Here is a 15,947-nt window from a genome sequence, read left to right as displayed (position 1 = left end):
CCCCTTTAACAGCTTCAAATCATGCCTGTTAGCTTCAGAAAACTTCAGGAAAAAGTGAAATTTCCAAGTGATCTGACTCTGTAGCATTTCTTCTACACTGTTTTCATTAAGGCCTCTAATACTCCATCTCTTTTTCATGAAATTAACAGGTACTCTGTAGAGTTTGGACCTCTTCTTCCCTATCTTCCATTTCTCTATTTACCTATTTAGCTACTTAATGTGAGGAATGAATACAGAAGATATTTTCAAAGAACTGCAAGATTTTAAAAGACCTTTCCTCCCTCTGCATCTTAATTTTGAATTTAATATATTTTGAACGGTACAATTAATAATGACCTTGCAATTTGTAATACAGAATTAGGAGTCCAGAAATCCATTTCTTACTCAGGCATTGAATACAAATTTCCTTTGTTACAACAGGCTAAACAAACTGTAGTCAGCATCTCTGTGTTTGTTTCTCCATTTGTTTTAAGGGCAAAATAGGTATTTGCTGAAGTGATTCTTTATTAAGTTCTTTAAGGACTTGATTCTATTTTAAAATGATATTGTACCTTCCTTTGGTATGAAGAGCTGAAGTGTCAGCCCTATCTCATGTGGAATTTTTTAGACAGAAATGTAATATCTTTACTGAACAAATCAGTTTCGTCATCAAATTGATTGAATATTCAAAATTATAGTTGATTCTCTCTGGGTTCTGAAGGAATTCATAAACAAAAATGTAAGGTCCTATCTAAGCAAATACAAAAATTAGTCCAACTTGTAAAGACAACTGGAAAGATCTTAAATGCGTCAAAAATTATTTGTAGCTACCTTTTAATAGCGTTCTGTACAATAGTTTTTTACTGCTTTCCTAAAATACACCAGAGCTGTGAGGTTACCAAGCAGATCATCTTGAAGTCCTCTTGGAATGTATAATAGTGGGTGAACAAAGACAACTCTGCGGCATCATACTGCTATTCTTAGGGAATGGTGGCTTTCCTTTTGAAGATTAACAGCAGCACATTAAAGGAAAGAAAACACACCTTTCATTTAATTTGTACACATCGTCACACTAAAGAAAATAACGTGAAATGCGAATGAGAGGGAAAGAAAAAGGAAAAAAGTTGTTTTAAGTTGTTTGCACTTTTGCGTGGCATCAGTATAGTCATGCTGCAGGGTAAGAGTTGGATATGACTGGAAGTGTAACTGTGCTCTGTGGTGGAACCCCTTGCTTCTTCACAGACATTTTGTGACCTCTAACCTCAGGTTTTTAGCAAGACTTTTCGGGTTTAATGCTTCACGGTTTGACTAGGACCTGAGAGAAGTAGAGAGGGGCAGTGACAAAGGGAGCAGGTGTGCTGCTGGGGGTTTGTGAGGCGTTTGGGTGAGGGCAGAGCGCAGGGATGGCCGGCATGGGCCCCTCAAGGCCTCGGCACCAACCACTGCTGCGCCACCTGGTCCCCCACACCCTACGGCCTGTGTCCCACCATGGCTCTGGGCCCAGGACACCTCCATCGGCCTGCCCACCCCCTCCCTGACGCGCTTCGTTTTAAAACCGCCCACTTTCAAACAAAACTCCCCAAACTCGGCGGTTTCCCGAACTACATTTCCCATCATGCCCTAGTGCCCCAGGCGGGGCCGGGTGAGGCGGGAGCGCGGCGGCCAATGGGCGCGGCCGATGGTGGGAGGTGGGCGCCGCGGCGGGGCGGGCCGCCGGCGGGCAGTGCGGGAATTTCAGACGGGGCGGCGGCGGCGGTGGCGGCCGGGCCGGGGCGCGGAGGAGGTACTGGTGGCCGCCTCGGCTCGGGCGGGCCTCGGGGCCCTTTTTTCATTTTATTTTTTTCCTGGGGACGCCGTTTCGGCCTCGTGGGAGCCGCCTCGGGCGGCGGGGCCTGGCCGCGGCCCTTCCCGCAGGTGCTCGGCGCCCAGCAGCGGCGGGCAGGGGCTGAGGCGCGGCGCGGAGGGCCCGGCGTGCAGGCCTCGCGGTCCCCTGCCCGGGGCTGCTCCCGAGTAATCCTGAGGTGCTGCTGTTGTCAGAAGGCCGCTGCCGCCTTCTCTGGAGGAGTGAACTGTTGGGTAAATTCCCAGGGGTACCCCCCAGCAGGCGGGGTTCCTGATGAATTTCAGAGGTGGTAATTTTGTACGGTGTGCCAAGCCGCCAGGCAGCCGCAAAGTTAGGTCACTTTCACGTGCATGGGTACTTGCTGTTGGTTTGGAGGTGATTTGGAGTGACAGAGGCACCTTATAAAGGGTTCCGTGTTCTTTATTGTAAGAACTAACTGAAGGCATCGGATTTTGAGGAGAACCTGTACTTCTCCACCACACAGAAGAGTAAAATGTATCTGTTGGAGACACTTGGGAATTAGTTAGCAACACAGCAATTCCCCTTGTAAATGACTGCCTCCTTTCTCTGAGCAAACTTCTGAAGTTAGGGGGAAAAAAAAGAAGGTTGTGTTGGTGTGTTTTTAAAAAACAAAACCAAAAGCCCCACAAAACAACACATAAAGTTCAGTTTGCCTAGTATGATGCAATCATGATGAAGAACTTTTAGTAAATTGTGGTCTAACAATGCACACTTACTCATTTTGTATTTAAAAAAAAAAAAAAAGATTCTTATGGAAAGAGCTGTAAGGCCTCATCTTCCATACGTAGCATCATTTGTTAGCTGTCAATCTCTGGGAACCGAGATTATTAACCGAGCAGTACTCAAAAATGTAAGATGATGATAGTGAGCAAAGATTTCTTTGTATATGCTGGACACACAAATTGTGATGGGTCCATGTACCCCTTGGCACTGCATGTCACTGCTGTTCAGGTGCATTTTTTGTGCTCCTTCCTGTGAAGCAGTCCTGCAGCACTCAGAAGTCTTCAGGTGTTGCGTTCTTCCCCTCTTGCTCAGTAAGCGAAAACATTTCTTTTGTTTCTGGTGGTCTTTATTTCCTTTTTTTTTTTCAGGCAGAAAAGGTGTGTTGCTGTGACCAATGAGCGGTATTAATGATGCACAGACTTCAGGTCTTGCCAGGCCTACGTGTTCGTGAAAAGGAGCACAGGTCACCAACGTGCCTTCTCAGCGCTGAGAATGAGAATAGGTCCTACTGAGATAAACAACCATGAAAACGACAATTTCCTGAGAATAAAAGGAGAGGATCAGGAAGAAACCAGTCAGACTTGCCACGCAGCTGAAATGCGTCCTTCAAAATAAATTTGATTTATATTAATTACAAAGTTTTATTGAGAACGGATGCTACCACCAATTGAGAAGTGGCTATTCATATTTATTCTAAGAGTTCAAGTGTAGTTAGAGTAGCAACCATTGCAGACACGTTTGTAAAGATAACACTACTAATGGAACTATTGATGCAAAATTGTCTGCATATCTCAAGTACGGTTTATTCAGTTTCTTCCAAGATGTTTTATTAGGGAGAAGGAGAAATAGCCTTTGTGGTACTAAGAGGCTTTCAGAGAGAGTTTAGACAAATAGGCTTCTGTTATTCATACTTGTTAGAAGGAAGATCTTTGTTTTGCACATATTGTAACCACATAAAATGCTGCTGTTTACAATCGTGCACCTTGAAAATTGTTCTTGTCAGATACCTTAGCTAAGTAGGGTCAGATCTATTTGCTACTTGAATGATAGTATAGTACTTGACACGGGTGGCACTCTCTTTCCAAGGACTTCAGCATGGCTGCAGGCACTAATGAATTGAGCTTCACAATACCTGCGAGATAGAAAGTATTTCCATTTACTGATGGGGAAAGGTAATTGAGATGCAGGAAAGGTAAAGGTGATTTCTCTTAATGAAGTTTTAAAGGTGATTTTAGGGAAAAGTAGATGACTGTATTCCAGCTGTTGAAAGTACAGTAGGCAGTTCTGCATCGCGTTTGCTGGTTCGTACATTTCCTGACAAACCTCTTGTGTTTGCTGCTTTGTGAGGAACACACGGAATGATACAATTTGCAGTAAAATGTCATTATCTCATTTTTTCATTATTTTTGTTGTTATTTTTCAATTTTGTACTTTCATGACAAAAGTTCTTGCAGCCTCCAGGTATTTCTGCTTTCAATCAGTCTTTGAATGGATGGCTCATACAAGTGAAAGCATGTGTGGCCATTGCTAAAATATTTCCAGGGATAACAGCTTTTTAGCAATAGGCTCTGTGCTTAGCGTTGTGCATGCTGCCCATTGAAAGCGATCAGTGTTTGGCACCTATGGCCTACTGATAGTTTGACCAACTTGTAAGTAGGCACGCTGCCATCCTAACAGATGGATATGAATATAGGCAGCCAGGAAACCATGTATGTGTATCTAGTGTAGTTGGAAGGGCAGGGTTCCCAGCTGGGGACGTTCAAACTTATGTCCATTTTGAAATTTTGCTTTTATGGATGAAGGGAAGACATTGTTAATTTTTTTCTAACTAACTACCTTCAGGCATATAATTACTGACCACATTGAATGATAACGCCGAAAAAGGAAAGCATCAGCTCCTTTTATACTATTGTGGACCTATTTTAAGTAAACTTAATTCCATTTCAAGCAAACCTACTATCAACAGACTTGCTGTGAATGTCAAAGATGTGAAATGAATCAATCGTTTTGTTTCACTGGCTTGCTAGCTTTATTGAAAAAGAGGTTGCAAGTTGTGCCTTTACTGAACAGTGGTTCAGACACTTCCAAGTCTCGCAGGGATGATGAGCAGTAACTCAAGAGGTCAAGCTGCAGTCTCTCCAGTCCTCTTCATGTCTCTCAAATTGTTCTTAGCTTGAGATCTGTTTGCTCACTTCGTTTCGTTTTGTACTCATTAGAAAATGACAGTGATTGCGATCATATCCCACATCTGAGTCCGTTAGGCAACACTGCTGATTTTTGCACTCTGTTTTTCCTTAAGTCAGTCAGTCTTTGAGTTCAAAACTATTTTATTTTCCCATTATCACTTTCTAAAGGCTTCAGTCTGCCCCCTGTGTTATTGTCTTTCCTTTTCCTGAGCTGGGTGTCCTGAGAAGCTGCTTAAAAGTCTGCTCTGATCTTGTTGGCCCGCTCTTCTAAGCAGTATCAACATGTTGCCATTCCTTCCTAACTGTGTCTGTTCCTGATGCTTTGACACCATCACATTCCCATTGGTATGGTCCTAGCTGAGACTGCATCTGGTGCTTGGAAGTGTCATTTTTGTTCTGCAGAAAGTCTAGGGGAAAAATCTTCCTCTAAGACAGTACAGTGGGTATCACCTTGAAGATTTAAAAAAAAAAAAAAAAAAAAAAAGGGTGTAAGTTAGCCTTAAATTGTGAGCGTAGAATGTCAGAGTTACATCTTGACTAAAGGGGGAAGGTTACTTTACAGAAGTAATTGGAAATATGGGAAAGTGAAGCAGAATTAAAACATCCTGTTTTGTGATACTGAGGAGGCGTATGCTGTGTAGGTCCTTCAGAGGACCGTAAGAACTGAAAAAAACCTGATGTTAAGTAACTGCACTTAGGGTTATTGTACTGAACAGCTAGACTAATGAGGAAAAGATTTTGATGTCCAGAAGTTTACTGAATTGTGTTAATATTCCTTCCTGCTTATGTAAGCAAAATAAAATACTAATCCCAGCAGTCAGAACTTTATCTTTTACAAAGTAACTGTGTGTGTTTGTATGCCTTTCATCTTCATAAGGTGGTGGGAAAGATCGTGTCTTTGTAAAAGCACCTCATGAAGGTCTTTAATGAGTTAGTGCACACCTTGCCTTATGGCCACCACATCTTCAGTAAGTTCTTTTACTGAAGCAAGACATGGTTCTGCAAAAAACCCCAGACGTATATTTGCTCCCAATGCAGGCTGTTCTAGAAATCCTTGTCTGGGACCCGAGGCTGGGAGGTGGCAGCAGCGGTGCTTTTACATCTCTGATCTCTAGATATGTAGTTATGTACTGTTTTTTTGGTGATCTACTAAGTGCTGTCCTGTGAACAATAAGCAGATGCTCGTTTCTGTTGCTTGCAGTTATACAGAAAAATAATTAACAATTAGTTCTGTATTTTTCTGGTATTTTTTTACAGCTAAGAGGAATCCCTGAGAAATTTTTACCAGTGATGGTGTGTTTTTTTTTTGTTGTTGTTGTTTTTTGGTGTAACCATTAATAACTTTCTGTATTATTACTGAAGACTTGGACTATCTGGCATTTCTTCACTAAGCAAATTAAACCCCAGGAAAACTGATGAGCTGTGTTTCATTAGTTTACTTTTTCTAAGTTCAGAGTTGTGATTGATTTAGAACAATAGATTCTGAGATTTTTCCAGCATGTGTTCTACAAAGTCTCCTCATAGATTTCTCATGCGAAGATTTTTGCTGTTTGATTTTTCTGATGCCTGGAGAAATTAGTTATTTTTTGTTTAGAATTCATATCAATAAAATTACTTGCTCTATTTCTTTTAAACTATCTTTGTAGTACCAAATTAACAATCTATCCTTACGTGGAAATCTCTCAGAAGGAAAAACAAGGGTAAAACACTGGCATGTGAAGTAGAAAGACAATAATATTTTCTCGTCAGCATGTAACCCATTTTTTTCTATTTTTTTTTCTTTGCTTTTCTCTCTCCCTACCTGCTCCAGTGAAAATGCCGTATATTAAGAAGACGTCAGGAAAAAGAGCCCCTGCAAAAAGGAAGCTTGCTGAAGTGTTTGCCCCAGGGGAGGTTCTAACAGATACATCAAAAAAAGAATGGAAATTGGGTGTCCCTATAGGGCAAGGAGGCTTTGGACGCCTGTACCTTGGTAAGTCTGGTTATCTTTGGTAATACTTTAAAATGGAGAGTGAGATGTTTATCCTTGCTCAAAACAATGACAAATTGACACAGTATCTTTAACTGATTTTTTTTTTTTTGACTAGAATCAGAGCTTGGTTCATGTTCTTGGAAAAAATTAGCAAGAGGAGACAAATGGTCATTGCAAGCACTGGGTTGTGTTGAGACGTTCCAGTAGTAGTCAGAGTGGTGTCTCATTCTTCTTATCCAAGATTATTATTCCTTCTTAGCAGTAAAAGGGTGGTCTAATTTTTGTTTAAATTATATTTTTGGTCTGGCTGAACTGGATTTTTACGTGAGTGTCCTTTCACAAATTCTGAACTGGAACTGCCTAAGTGCATCCTATGGAGACAACTGATCAGCTGATGTGTTGGCTATTTTTGACTGTGCTGATTTTGAGTTCTTCATTGCAATGTGAGCTTCTGACAGAAGTTGGTTATTTCATCACGTAACCCACGTTTGGAACAGATTGCAGTCTTTGACCTTATGGTTTAAGGCATCGCCACAAACCTTGTCTTGTAATGCTGTTTTATTGAATTCAGAGAGAACTTCTTTTGGTGGATACTGTTCCCTATTCAGTATCTGTTTTTTGTACAGATGAACAGAGGTCTCAAGGATACCTCAGGGAATCAAAAAACTTGTGTTCTTAGTAATTTTCCATACAATTTTGAAGGGATGAAATTTAAGGCGATTGTGTTAACAAGGTTTTCTTTTGCCGTGTACTTACATTCTTCCTCTTTGTGATGAGGTTGCACTGAAATGACACTGATTAAAAAAAAAAAAAATCTATCTTGGTTTCTAAATGAACAGAATGCAGTGTAAGTGGATTAAGAAACAAACAGGACCAATGGGTGGCTTCTTGCCAACTCTCTACTTACTCAGCCTTGCACATTGAGCTAATAAATTGACAGAGACTGGAGTTCCAGCTCTCTGAAGTTGTGTAGTTCTTGTGTTAGCAATGCTTGCATTGTTCAAGCCCAAACCTGCCCTCTGTTTGTTTACTCATGATTTGCACAAAGCTGTGCACCCGACTCCTGGGCTTGGTCTTTGCCTAACTTGATGTCTTTTTTACTCGGGACCCCTTTTGTGACAACTATCAACAGCTTGGTACCAAGAAAAAATCATTTTTGGATATGTGACGTAGCAAAAAAAAAGTAAAATAGAATGTTCTCATGTTCGTACCCACAACTGTGTTCATCACAGTCCTAGAAAATGAAGGAAATGCTTTTGACTGAGGAAAAAGCTTTTGAATAATAGAGAAAGAAGAGCCTTGGTTAGTAGACTGCCTGTTCTCCTGAAATAGAAGGGAGAATGTGGACCATGTCCATACAGAGTAGTTTTGTCATATATAGTAGTTCTTTTACCAGACCCTAAGATACTAATACATGCTTTTGCTTCATTAATTGCACTATCATTTGGTTGTCCATCCTGCATAGCAAATAAGTGTATGTTATGTGACAGTTTCCTCTCATACTACTAATAAACTCTTCCTTTTTAACAGCTGATGATAATTCTTCAAAGTCGATTGGCAGTGATGCACCTTACGTTGTAAAAGTGGTAAGACAGCATTTGAATCTTACTTCACAAATTGAAAATCACTCTGAGATTCGTGATTCTTGTGTTTGAGGGTGGATAGTGGAACATAAGAAGAGTTGAAAAAGATTCCTGAAATGGATCAGATTCTGTTTCATTTCATGTTCATCGTAAGTAGCCCAATTACAAAAATAAAAAATCTAGGTAGCTTTGGACAATTTCTGTGATTCAAGAGTGAGTCTGTGTGAACTGCTGCTCACCACTGGATGTTGGTAAGCTGACAGATGGCTTGGGAGTAGAAACAGCAGAACTTTGATTCCCAAGGTCCCCGCAGATATAAAGTCCTTTAAATCTTTTATCATAAAACACATACATATTCTAATTTCTAGTGAATTAAAATGGCATTGATGCATAATTTTTTAACCTCAGGATTAGGTAGAAGAAAAAGCACTGTTGGTAGCTCAACTTTTTTGCTCACTGAAGTAAATAAGCAAGTTTTTTTTATTAGTTGAAGTTTTCTTCTGTTCTAATATTAAGCTAAAAAAAATACTTATCTTTGTTTGGTTTTATATATTTAATTTAGGAAAGAACATTAAAGTATATTTTCTTAAATTTTGCTAGATTATTTTGCATAGATCCTGCTATTACATATAGTTCCCTGGTAAAATCATGGTAAAAGAAAATGGGAATACGGGAATAGACATAGTAGATCCAGACCCTTCATTATCTTGGTGGTATGGTTTGTGGTCTGTGACAGAAGCAGAGATATCAGGAAATTCTACAAGGACTTCTCAATGTGAAAAGCTAGGTCTTTGGCACAGGTCAGAAGTTTCATCTTTTTCAATATCACTGTGGTTTAATAAATAAATGCTTTACTGTAATATATAGCCACTTATGCAAATATGTTAATACTCCTAACATTTTTCCCCAAAACTAAAAAATCAGGTTAATTTAGAATAAAATACATTTTAGTTAGCATGTGCCTTTATTCTTGATGGTTTTACATGTGCTGACCAAAGGGAGATTCTACAGTGCTGTTTTTGATACTGATAAAGCACCCCAAGATGCTGTTGGTGATGACTCTCTTTTTGAAATGCCAGTTGCTTAAAAAAAGGCAGTGCTTATGAAGCAAATATCAAGCTGCCATACTTTCAACATCCGTACAGTGCTGCTGTAAGCGTTGGGCAGGAATTCCACGTGGCCCAGAAGTCCCAGCCTGCAGCTGTTCCATGGTGGCATCCTGCTCCTGCATGCCCAGCTGTGCTGTCCAGGGCAGGGAGTGTCCATTCTGCAGCAGCCGTGCCCTGTTCCAAAGGCAAGGAGCAGACACCCCAGTTAACCGCAGTGCTTTGTCTCCTAATGCCAGTCTTCTGCTGAGTTTGGACAGTTGGAACTGACCGGGAAGTATAGAGCCTTGTAGTTTTCATGGAGGAATGCAGTTTGACCTGATGAGAAAATTGTCAGATCTTCATTATTTTGCACTGCGCATAATTGCTGTCCCCTGCTTTCCCCAAGGTGCAAAGCTGTGCACCTGCTTTTCTTCCTTCTACTTTGGGCTCTGATTATAAGGAGAGTTGTCATAACTTTTGGGCAGATTTTATGCTGGATTCACTTTGTTGCAGCAATTCATAAATACCCCCAGTTCTAATCCCCCCCAATGACCACTCACTTTTAATTTGTCTTTTATAATTTTGTGTTTATGGCAGTAAAGAGTAGCCCAGTCTCTGCCTGCCCTCACAAATGACCCATAACATATTATGCCTCCACAGTCTAGTAAAGCACAACTACAGATAAGGGCCTATTTTCAGATGCCTGGGTGTTTCCTAGTTGATCCAAAGCAAAGTGGTTAACAGCTTTGAACAATTATTAGCGTTTAACAAAATATGTGCTTCTATAGTAATGTTCTTCAAATTAAGCTATTAAAGCGGGATGGAAATTGGCTTAGTCTTTGACATATCCTCGTAGTATTGATGTCTGAGCGGTACGAAATGAATCAGAGCTTTTATGAAAAAAGAAATGCTTTTTAAACATGTGGACCTTTCAGGTGTCATTGTTCAGGAGTGGATGCAGAGTTTAAAAACACTTCATTAAATTGCTGACTAAAAAAGATTGGAATTCTTAAAATATTACCTGAAGAAACTTGTTGGGTTTTGACATGTGTTCTGTAATCTCTTCTCTTCTATCTTTTCTAATTAGACTTCAATTTCAGTTTTACAAAGTGTGTGTTTGGAATGACTCTGAGCATGAAGTTGGAGAACTTTGTGTTCGGATTCCTTCTGGATTTAGTGTTACGAGATGACAAGTACAGCATAGAGTGGACATCGTTATGTGAACCTTTTTAACTCAGCACATGCATTCATTTATCTCTACGTAGAGTTAATGATATTTTGGGAAAACAGCAACGTAGTTAACATGAATTTCTGTTTTGTGCTTAAATCATTTCTTCATCCCCAGAAGAATGAAAACATAGCAGATCTTAAGCGTTTGCTCTGACTAGAGGAAGATTTTTTCAGTTTTGGGACATAATTTTTTGTTAACTTATTTAAAGATAAAATATTTTAAGAATTTTTAACACTTGGAGCTTTTCACTGTATTTTAGTAACAATAACATTCTACAAATGTTTATAAATTGAATCAAAATCATATGTAAACTTTGTTCTAATTAAGTTGGAGTGTTAATGGAGTATGCTACACAGGAACAAGCAAATAGGTCAGATAACATTTGTCCAAGATGACTGCAGAAAAATACTTCAAATGTTTAACCCTTCTCCATGGATATAAGCTATATATCACTAATTTATTGTCCGTAGTGGAGATATGAAGTATATGAAGGTAGTTATGCATGTTCCAAAGTTTCTGTGCATAACTGAGGTGGTCTAATGTTTTTTTTTTTCAGGTTCATTGCTCAGGTCTAGAGCTTGGTTGCACAAAGAGGGGCCAGAAAATGTTTGTCTTGGCTTCACTGTTGATCGGTGCAATGGTGGTGGAGAATGGGAGATAGCGATGGGCTTGTTAATAGTCTCCAGGCCTAGGACTGGTGCCCAAGCTGGTGTCTGGTCTCATTCTGACTAGTTTTCCTACTCTACCTGTAAACCAATAAATCAGATGCATGTTAAAGGCCATGTTCGTCAGTGTGTTTGATCTCTTTGCATTGCTTTGTCAGTGTCAGACAGCAGTAAACCTCTATTCACTGTGGTGCTGCGTGACATTTAACAAGTTTCTGGATCGCTGCATCCACATTTAAAAGTTACAATTAAAACCATTTAAGATCAATGTTATATATCTTGGAAATTTTGCTAATACCGTGTGATTGTATTTCTCTGGTTTTGCTTGACAGTAAATACATACCTTATTTTGTTGTTGCCTTAAAGTGTAGGATATCCCAGAAAGGGGAATTTTCATTGAGAATTAATGAGTTTGGATGTATTTGTGTAACCAGACTAAAATCGTAGAATCACAGAATGGTTTGGGTTGGAAGGGACGTTAGAGACTGTCCCTGACCATGGGCAGGGACACCTCCCACCAGACCAGGTTGCTCAAAGCCCCATCCAGCCTGGCCTTGAGCACCTCCAGGGATGGGGCATCCACAGCTTCTCTGGGCAGCCTGTGCCAGTGCCTCACCACCCTCTGAGTGAAGTAGAAAATGAGTTGCTGAAACTTATCTCAAAATCAGTCATTTAAAATTGTAAGAGTTAAAGTCACCTTTTCTGTGCAAACTTCTGGAAATCTATAGTGAAGGTACTTACCCACCTGCAATTCTTGCAGTATTTCAAAGCTTTGGTGTTTTCAAACCGATTTCTCTGCTGTTTGCTTATAATATATAGCTAACCAGAGCTTTGTCCAAAGAAAATGGAACCAAAATACGTTACGTTAGCTTAAACACAAGGTAGATACTTAAATCAAAATTACTGTAGTTCTTTAGTTAGAGGGAAATTGTGAAATCCTCTGTAAATTTTACCTTGATCAACTAACCTGTGAAAGGAACAAAATACCTTATGTTCAGTAAGAATTTAACTTTTGGTGAGATTTTTTCCATCCTGTAATTTAGGTGTTATTTAGGTTCATTAATGGCTATTACAACTATGGCAATCCAACTTTAATTTGGAAAATCTGAGATAATAATGTTGTTTAATGTTCTTTGCTAAACTATTGCTGCCAGTTATTGGTAATATTTCTATACATTTCAGTTAATTTGCTATTCTTTATTCTCCCTTGTTATGGGAATAGGTTATTTGATACTCTTAATGATAAGCAATTTATAATAAAAATAAGTTTTTAGGGCCAATCTTACATTATAAAAAGAACATAGTATTGAATTTATCAGCAACTGTAGAGTATTTGAGGAAGAATATGCTTTTATAGGGTGAGGGTTTTTTTTTTTTTTTTTGGAGCTTTTAGTAATTATTAGGCACTAACACAGCAGTTTTTAACTAATTTTAAATTGTCTTAAAGGAACCCAGCCAGAATGGACCTCTTTTTACTGAGTTAAAGTTCTACATGCGAGCTGCTAAGCCAGATGAAAGTAAGCAGTCTATTAAAATGTTTTTAATGAACTACAAGCATTTAGGAAAATAGAACCTACAGGTATAATGTCGATCTTAAAGAGAATCCTTTTAGATAATTTTCAAAATTATTTTTAAAGAATTAAGACCATACAGATGTATGCTCTTAGAGTAATTCAGACATACAGTAAAACTAGGCATTTTGGTAATGTGTTCATTATCTTTGTGTTGATGACATTGTCTAAATTGAAACTTTAGTTGTATCTCTGTCCCTATAAATGATGCATCATTAATTTTCCCGTATAATTGGCATACTAGTTTCTATAAACAAAGCAGCTCACATGTAAGTGATGGGTAGATCACTTTTCTATGTAAATCTTCACCAATGCAAATTCATGAACTTATCTTTATTTGTATTCTCAGTTCGGAAATGGACTAAGTCCCATAAACAGAAATATTTAGGTGTACCAAGATACTGGGGTTCTGGCTTGCATGAAAGAAGTGGAAACAGGTGAATATATTTCTTGTTAGCATATACTGGGATTTATTTAATTCCAGTCACTGTCCCTTTTAACCTAATTTAATTTCTAAAGATGTATTTTCACCTATCTTCGTGTTGTTAGTTTTGTTGCAAAAGTTCATGTTCATAACAGATGATGTATAAAGAATAGATGAATAGACACATTTTATCTGTATCCTATTTGGTACACATTTGTGTCTCATTAAGGATGTACTTTTCATTTGTCTGGAATATTGCTGGGAACAGCAATATTGTGTGTGTGGTAGAAGCTCTCTTCTAATAAAGTTAACTTTTAATTTATGTGTCCTCAACTAATATGACTACCTTTAAAGTGTTTCCTTTTTCATTCTTCTGGCACTGTGTGTACTTAAGAGTATTTTTAGTCACATATATGAGGGGGCTTACTACTATCTCTAAATCTATTTGATTTTCCATAGGGAGACTTACTCACAGACTTTATATGTGAGCTAGACTAATTCCTAGTCTCTTGTCAAAATGTGTCTCGAGTTTAGTAATAGTTTTATGATTCTTCTGTGTCACAAAGGGTTTTTGTTACTTGGTGTTGAATGGTATACCTGTTTATTAAAGAGTCCTGGTTTCCTAGCGGACCTTCCTTTCATGGTTACGCTGCAAAGTTTTACTATTTCTCTGGCAGATTATAAGTAGGACTGGGTTTTTGTCTGGACAGCTTCATGGGTCAGTTGGTATGTATGGCCTAATCTGCCAGAAATATTGTTTCAGTAGGTCCTTAGATTTAATCTTACATAAAAACATTATTGATTTTGAAAGGCAAAAATAAATGTAACAAAATATATTTTTCAAAGTAAACTTGTATTCACAGTTTAATATCTGAAACCCTTTCATATAGGTGCTATGAACTTTTACAGTAATAGAACAGGTTTGGCCATAGTGATGAATGTCAGAACACTTTTGGCAAGTGAGATTTTTGTTTTTAATAGTAGGCTAAACGAAAAGTTGTAATAGATTTTGAGAAACTAACTCTTTAAGGTAACAATATTAAGTTATTTTGTCATTTATAAAGCTAAGAAATATATTTCTATAAGCAATTGATGCTTGGTTTTACCTAGAATGAATGGCAGTATTTTTTTTTTTTTTTGGGGGGGGGGTATGGTATTGCATAAGCAGGCAGGCATAAGGAACAGTTCCGGTAATGGACAAATTTTCAATTAGCTCGTGTAGAAAAGTTAACTGTCAATATAAAAATATAAAAAGAGTTTCCTATATAGTTGTTTTCTGTGTACCTGCAGTGTATAGTTTCAGAGAAATATTTTCTTTCAGTAATTTGTACAGTTAACACGTAGATTAAAATACTTTGCTAAGTACAATTCAGTAACTTTGCTATTTTTTTTTCCTTGGATTTAGCTATCGATTTATGATAATGGATCGATTTGGCAGAGATCTTCAGAAGGTGTTTGAAGAGAATGCAAAGAAATTTCCCCATAAAACTGTACTTCAACTAGGCCTGAGAATAGTAAGTTTAAAATATATATATACCTTTACAATCCATCTTCCTCATATAACTCTTTCAGTTAAATCCCACTTCTGTGCTGAATACAGGTCCTCTGCTGGGTGGAACTGGGTACTGCATTTATGTAACTGTTCTGTTTTGTTAGCTTGATATTCTGGAATACATCCATGAGCATGAATACGTGCATGGAGACATCAAGGCCTCAAACCTTCTTCTGGGTTACAAGAACCCTAATCAGGTATTTCTGATGCATTTTATTCCTCATGTTTTAAACCTTCTGTTTGACAACACATGGAAGTGCTTTGAACCTGTGAAATCTAGCAGAAGCTCATTTTTAAGAATGTATATAGTAACATTATTTCTGCTTGACATTTATATCTAGTTAATATTCTACAAATTTTTTATGCAATTTGCTGGACAGTTATCAAATTGACTATTTGCCCTAAATAATATTCTAGAGAAGCTCTCAAGATTAAAAAAAAATTGACTCTCAAATAGGTATTTGCAGGTGGAAGCTTAAAATTATATAGCACACCAGTAAATTATGTTTGCCTGTCTGCATTGTTACTTCATTCCTTTGTTCAAGAAATCCATCAGATAAGTGTTCTGTTACTTGGAAAAAATGGTCTTTAAAGTGTTTATTGTTCCACTTGATTTACGGAAGTCTTTCATTTGTCTGCATTTTTAACTCTCTTTGCTATTCAAAAAATGTATATTAGAGTTTCAGAATTGTGTATGTATTCTTGCCAAAATGTTTTGGCTCATGAAATAAGTAAAATAATGTCAGTTTTCTTAAAGTAACTGTGGTGTTAGTGAGGGGTAATAGTATATAGTAGTCAGTGTGTTCAAATGGGACAGCTGACTTTAAAGAAGGCAGGACAATAAGTGTATTCTTAACTCTGCACATTAAGATGTGGTAGGATTTTTTTTTTCTTGCTTTGCATCTTGCTGGTAATAACTGACAGTTTTGCTATATTTGTCCTCTGCATCAGCAAGAAATGACTTTAAGATCAGACTGGAAAACAACAAAACCTAATACATTGTTTTCAAATCATATGTACTAATCTCAGTGAAGCAAGGATCATTTTTATTAAAAAAAATATCAGTTTTTGAGTTTTTTTAAGAACTGAGAATGATTGGGAGTTACGTT

The 15,947-nt window shown here is 38.1% G+C and overlaps 1 protein-coding gene across 1 annotated transcript in view; it reads left to right on the top strand.

Moving 5' to 3' along the window:
• The first annotated feature begins 1,653 nt into the window (after positions 1 to 1,653).
• The window catches only part of VRK1 (VRK serine/threonine kinase 1), a 32,457-nt gene continuing 18,163 nt past the window's right edge, over positions 1,654 to 15,947 (top strand). The window contains exons 1-7 of the mRNA XM_027458514.3: positions 1,654 to 1,762; positions 6,563 to 6,724; positions 8,255 to 8,310; positions 12,739 to 12,808; positions 13,212 to 13,299; positions 14,692 to 14,800; positions 14,943 to 15,035. Of these exons, the coding sequence (XP_027314315.1) occupies positions 6,568 to 6,724; positions 8,255 to 8,310; positions 12,739 to 12,808; positions 13,212 to 13,299; positions 14,692 to 14,800; positions 14,943 to 15,035 (573 nt within the window). The 5' untranslated portion in view covers positions 1,654 to 1,762; positions 6,563 to 6,567. The remainder of the gene's footprint in view (positions 1,763 to 6,562; positions 6,725 to 8,254; positions 8,311 to 12,738; positions 12,809 to 13,211; positions 13,300 to 14,691; positions 14,801 to 14,942; positions 15,036 to 15,947) is intronic.

Source organism: Anas platyrhynchos, chromosome 5 (assembly GCF_047663525.1).
Source record: "Anas platyrhynchos isolate ZD024472 breed Pekin duck chromosome 5, IASCAAS_PekinDuck_T2T, whole genome shotgun sequence".
Classification (NCBI taxonomy): domain Eukaryota; kingdom Metazoa; phylum Chordata; class Aves; order Anseriformes; family Anatidae; genus Anas; species Anas platyrhynchos.
The sequence above is the reverse complement of the archived record's forward strand: the minus strand, read 5'-3'. Positions and strand labels throughout refer to the sequence as shown.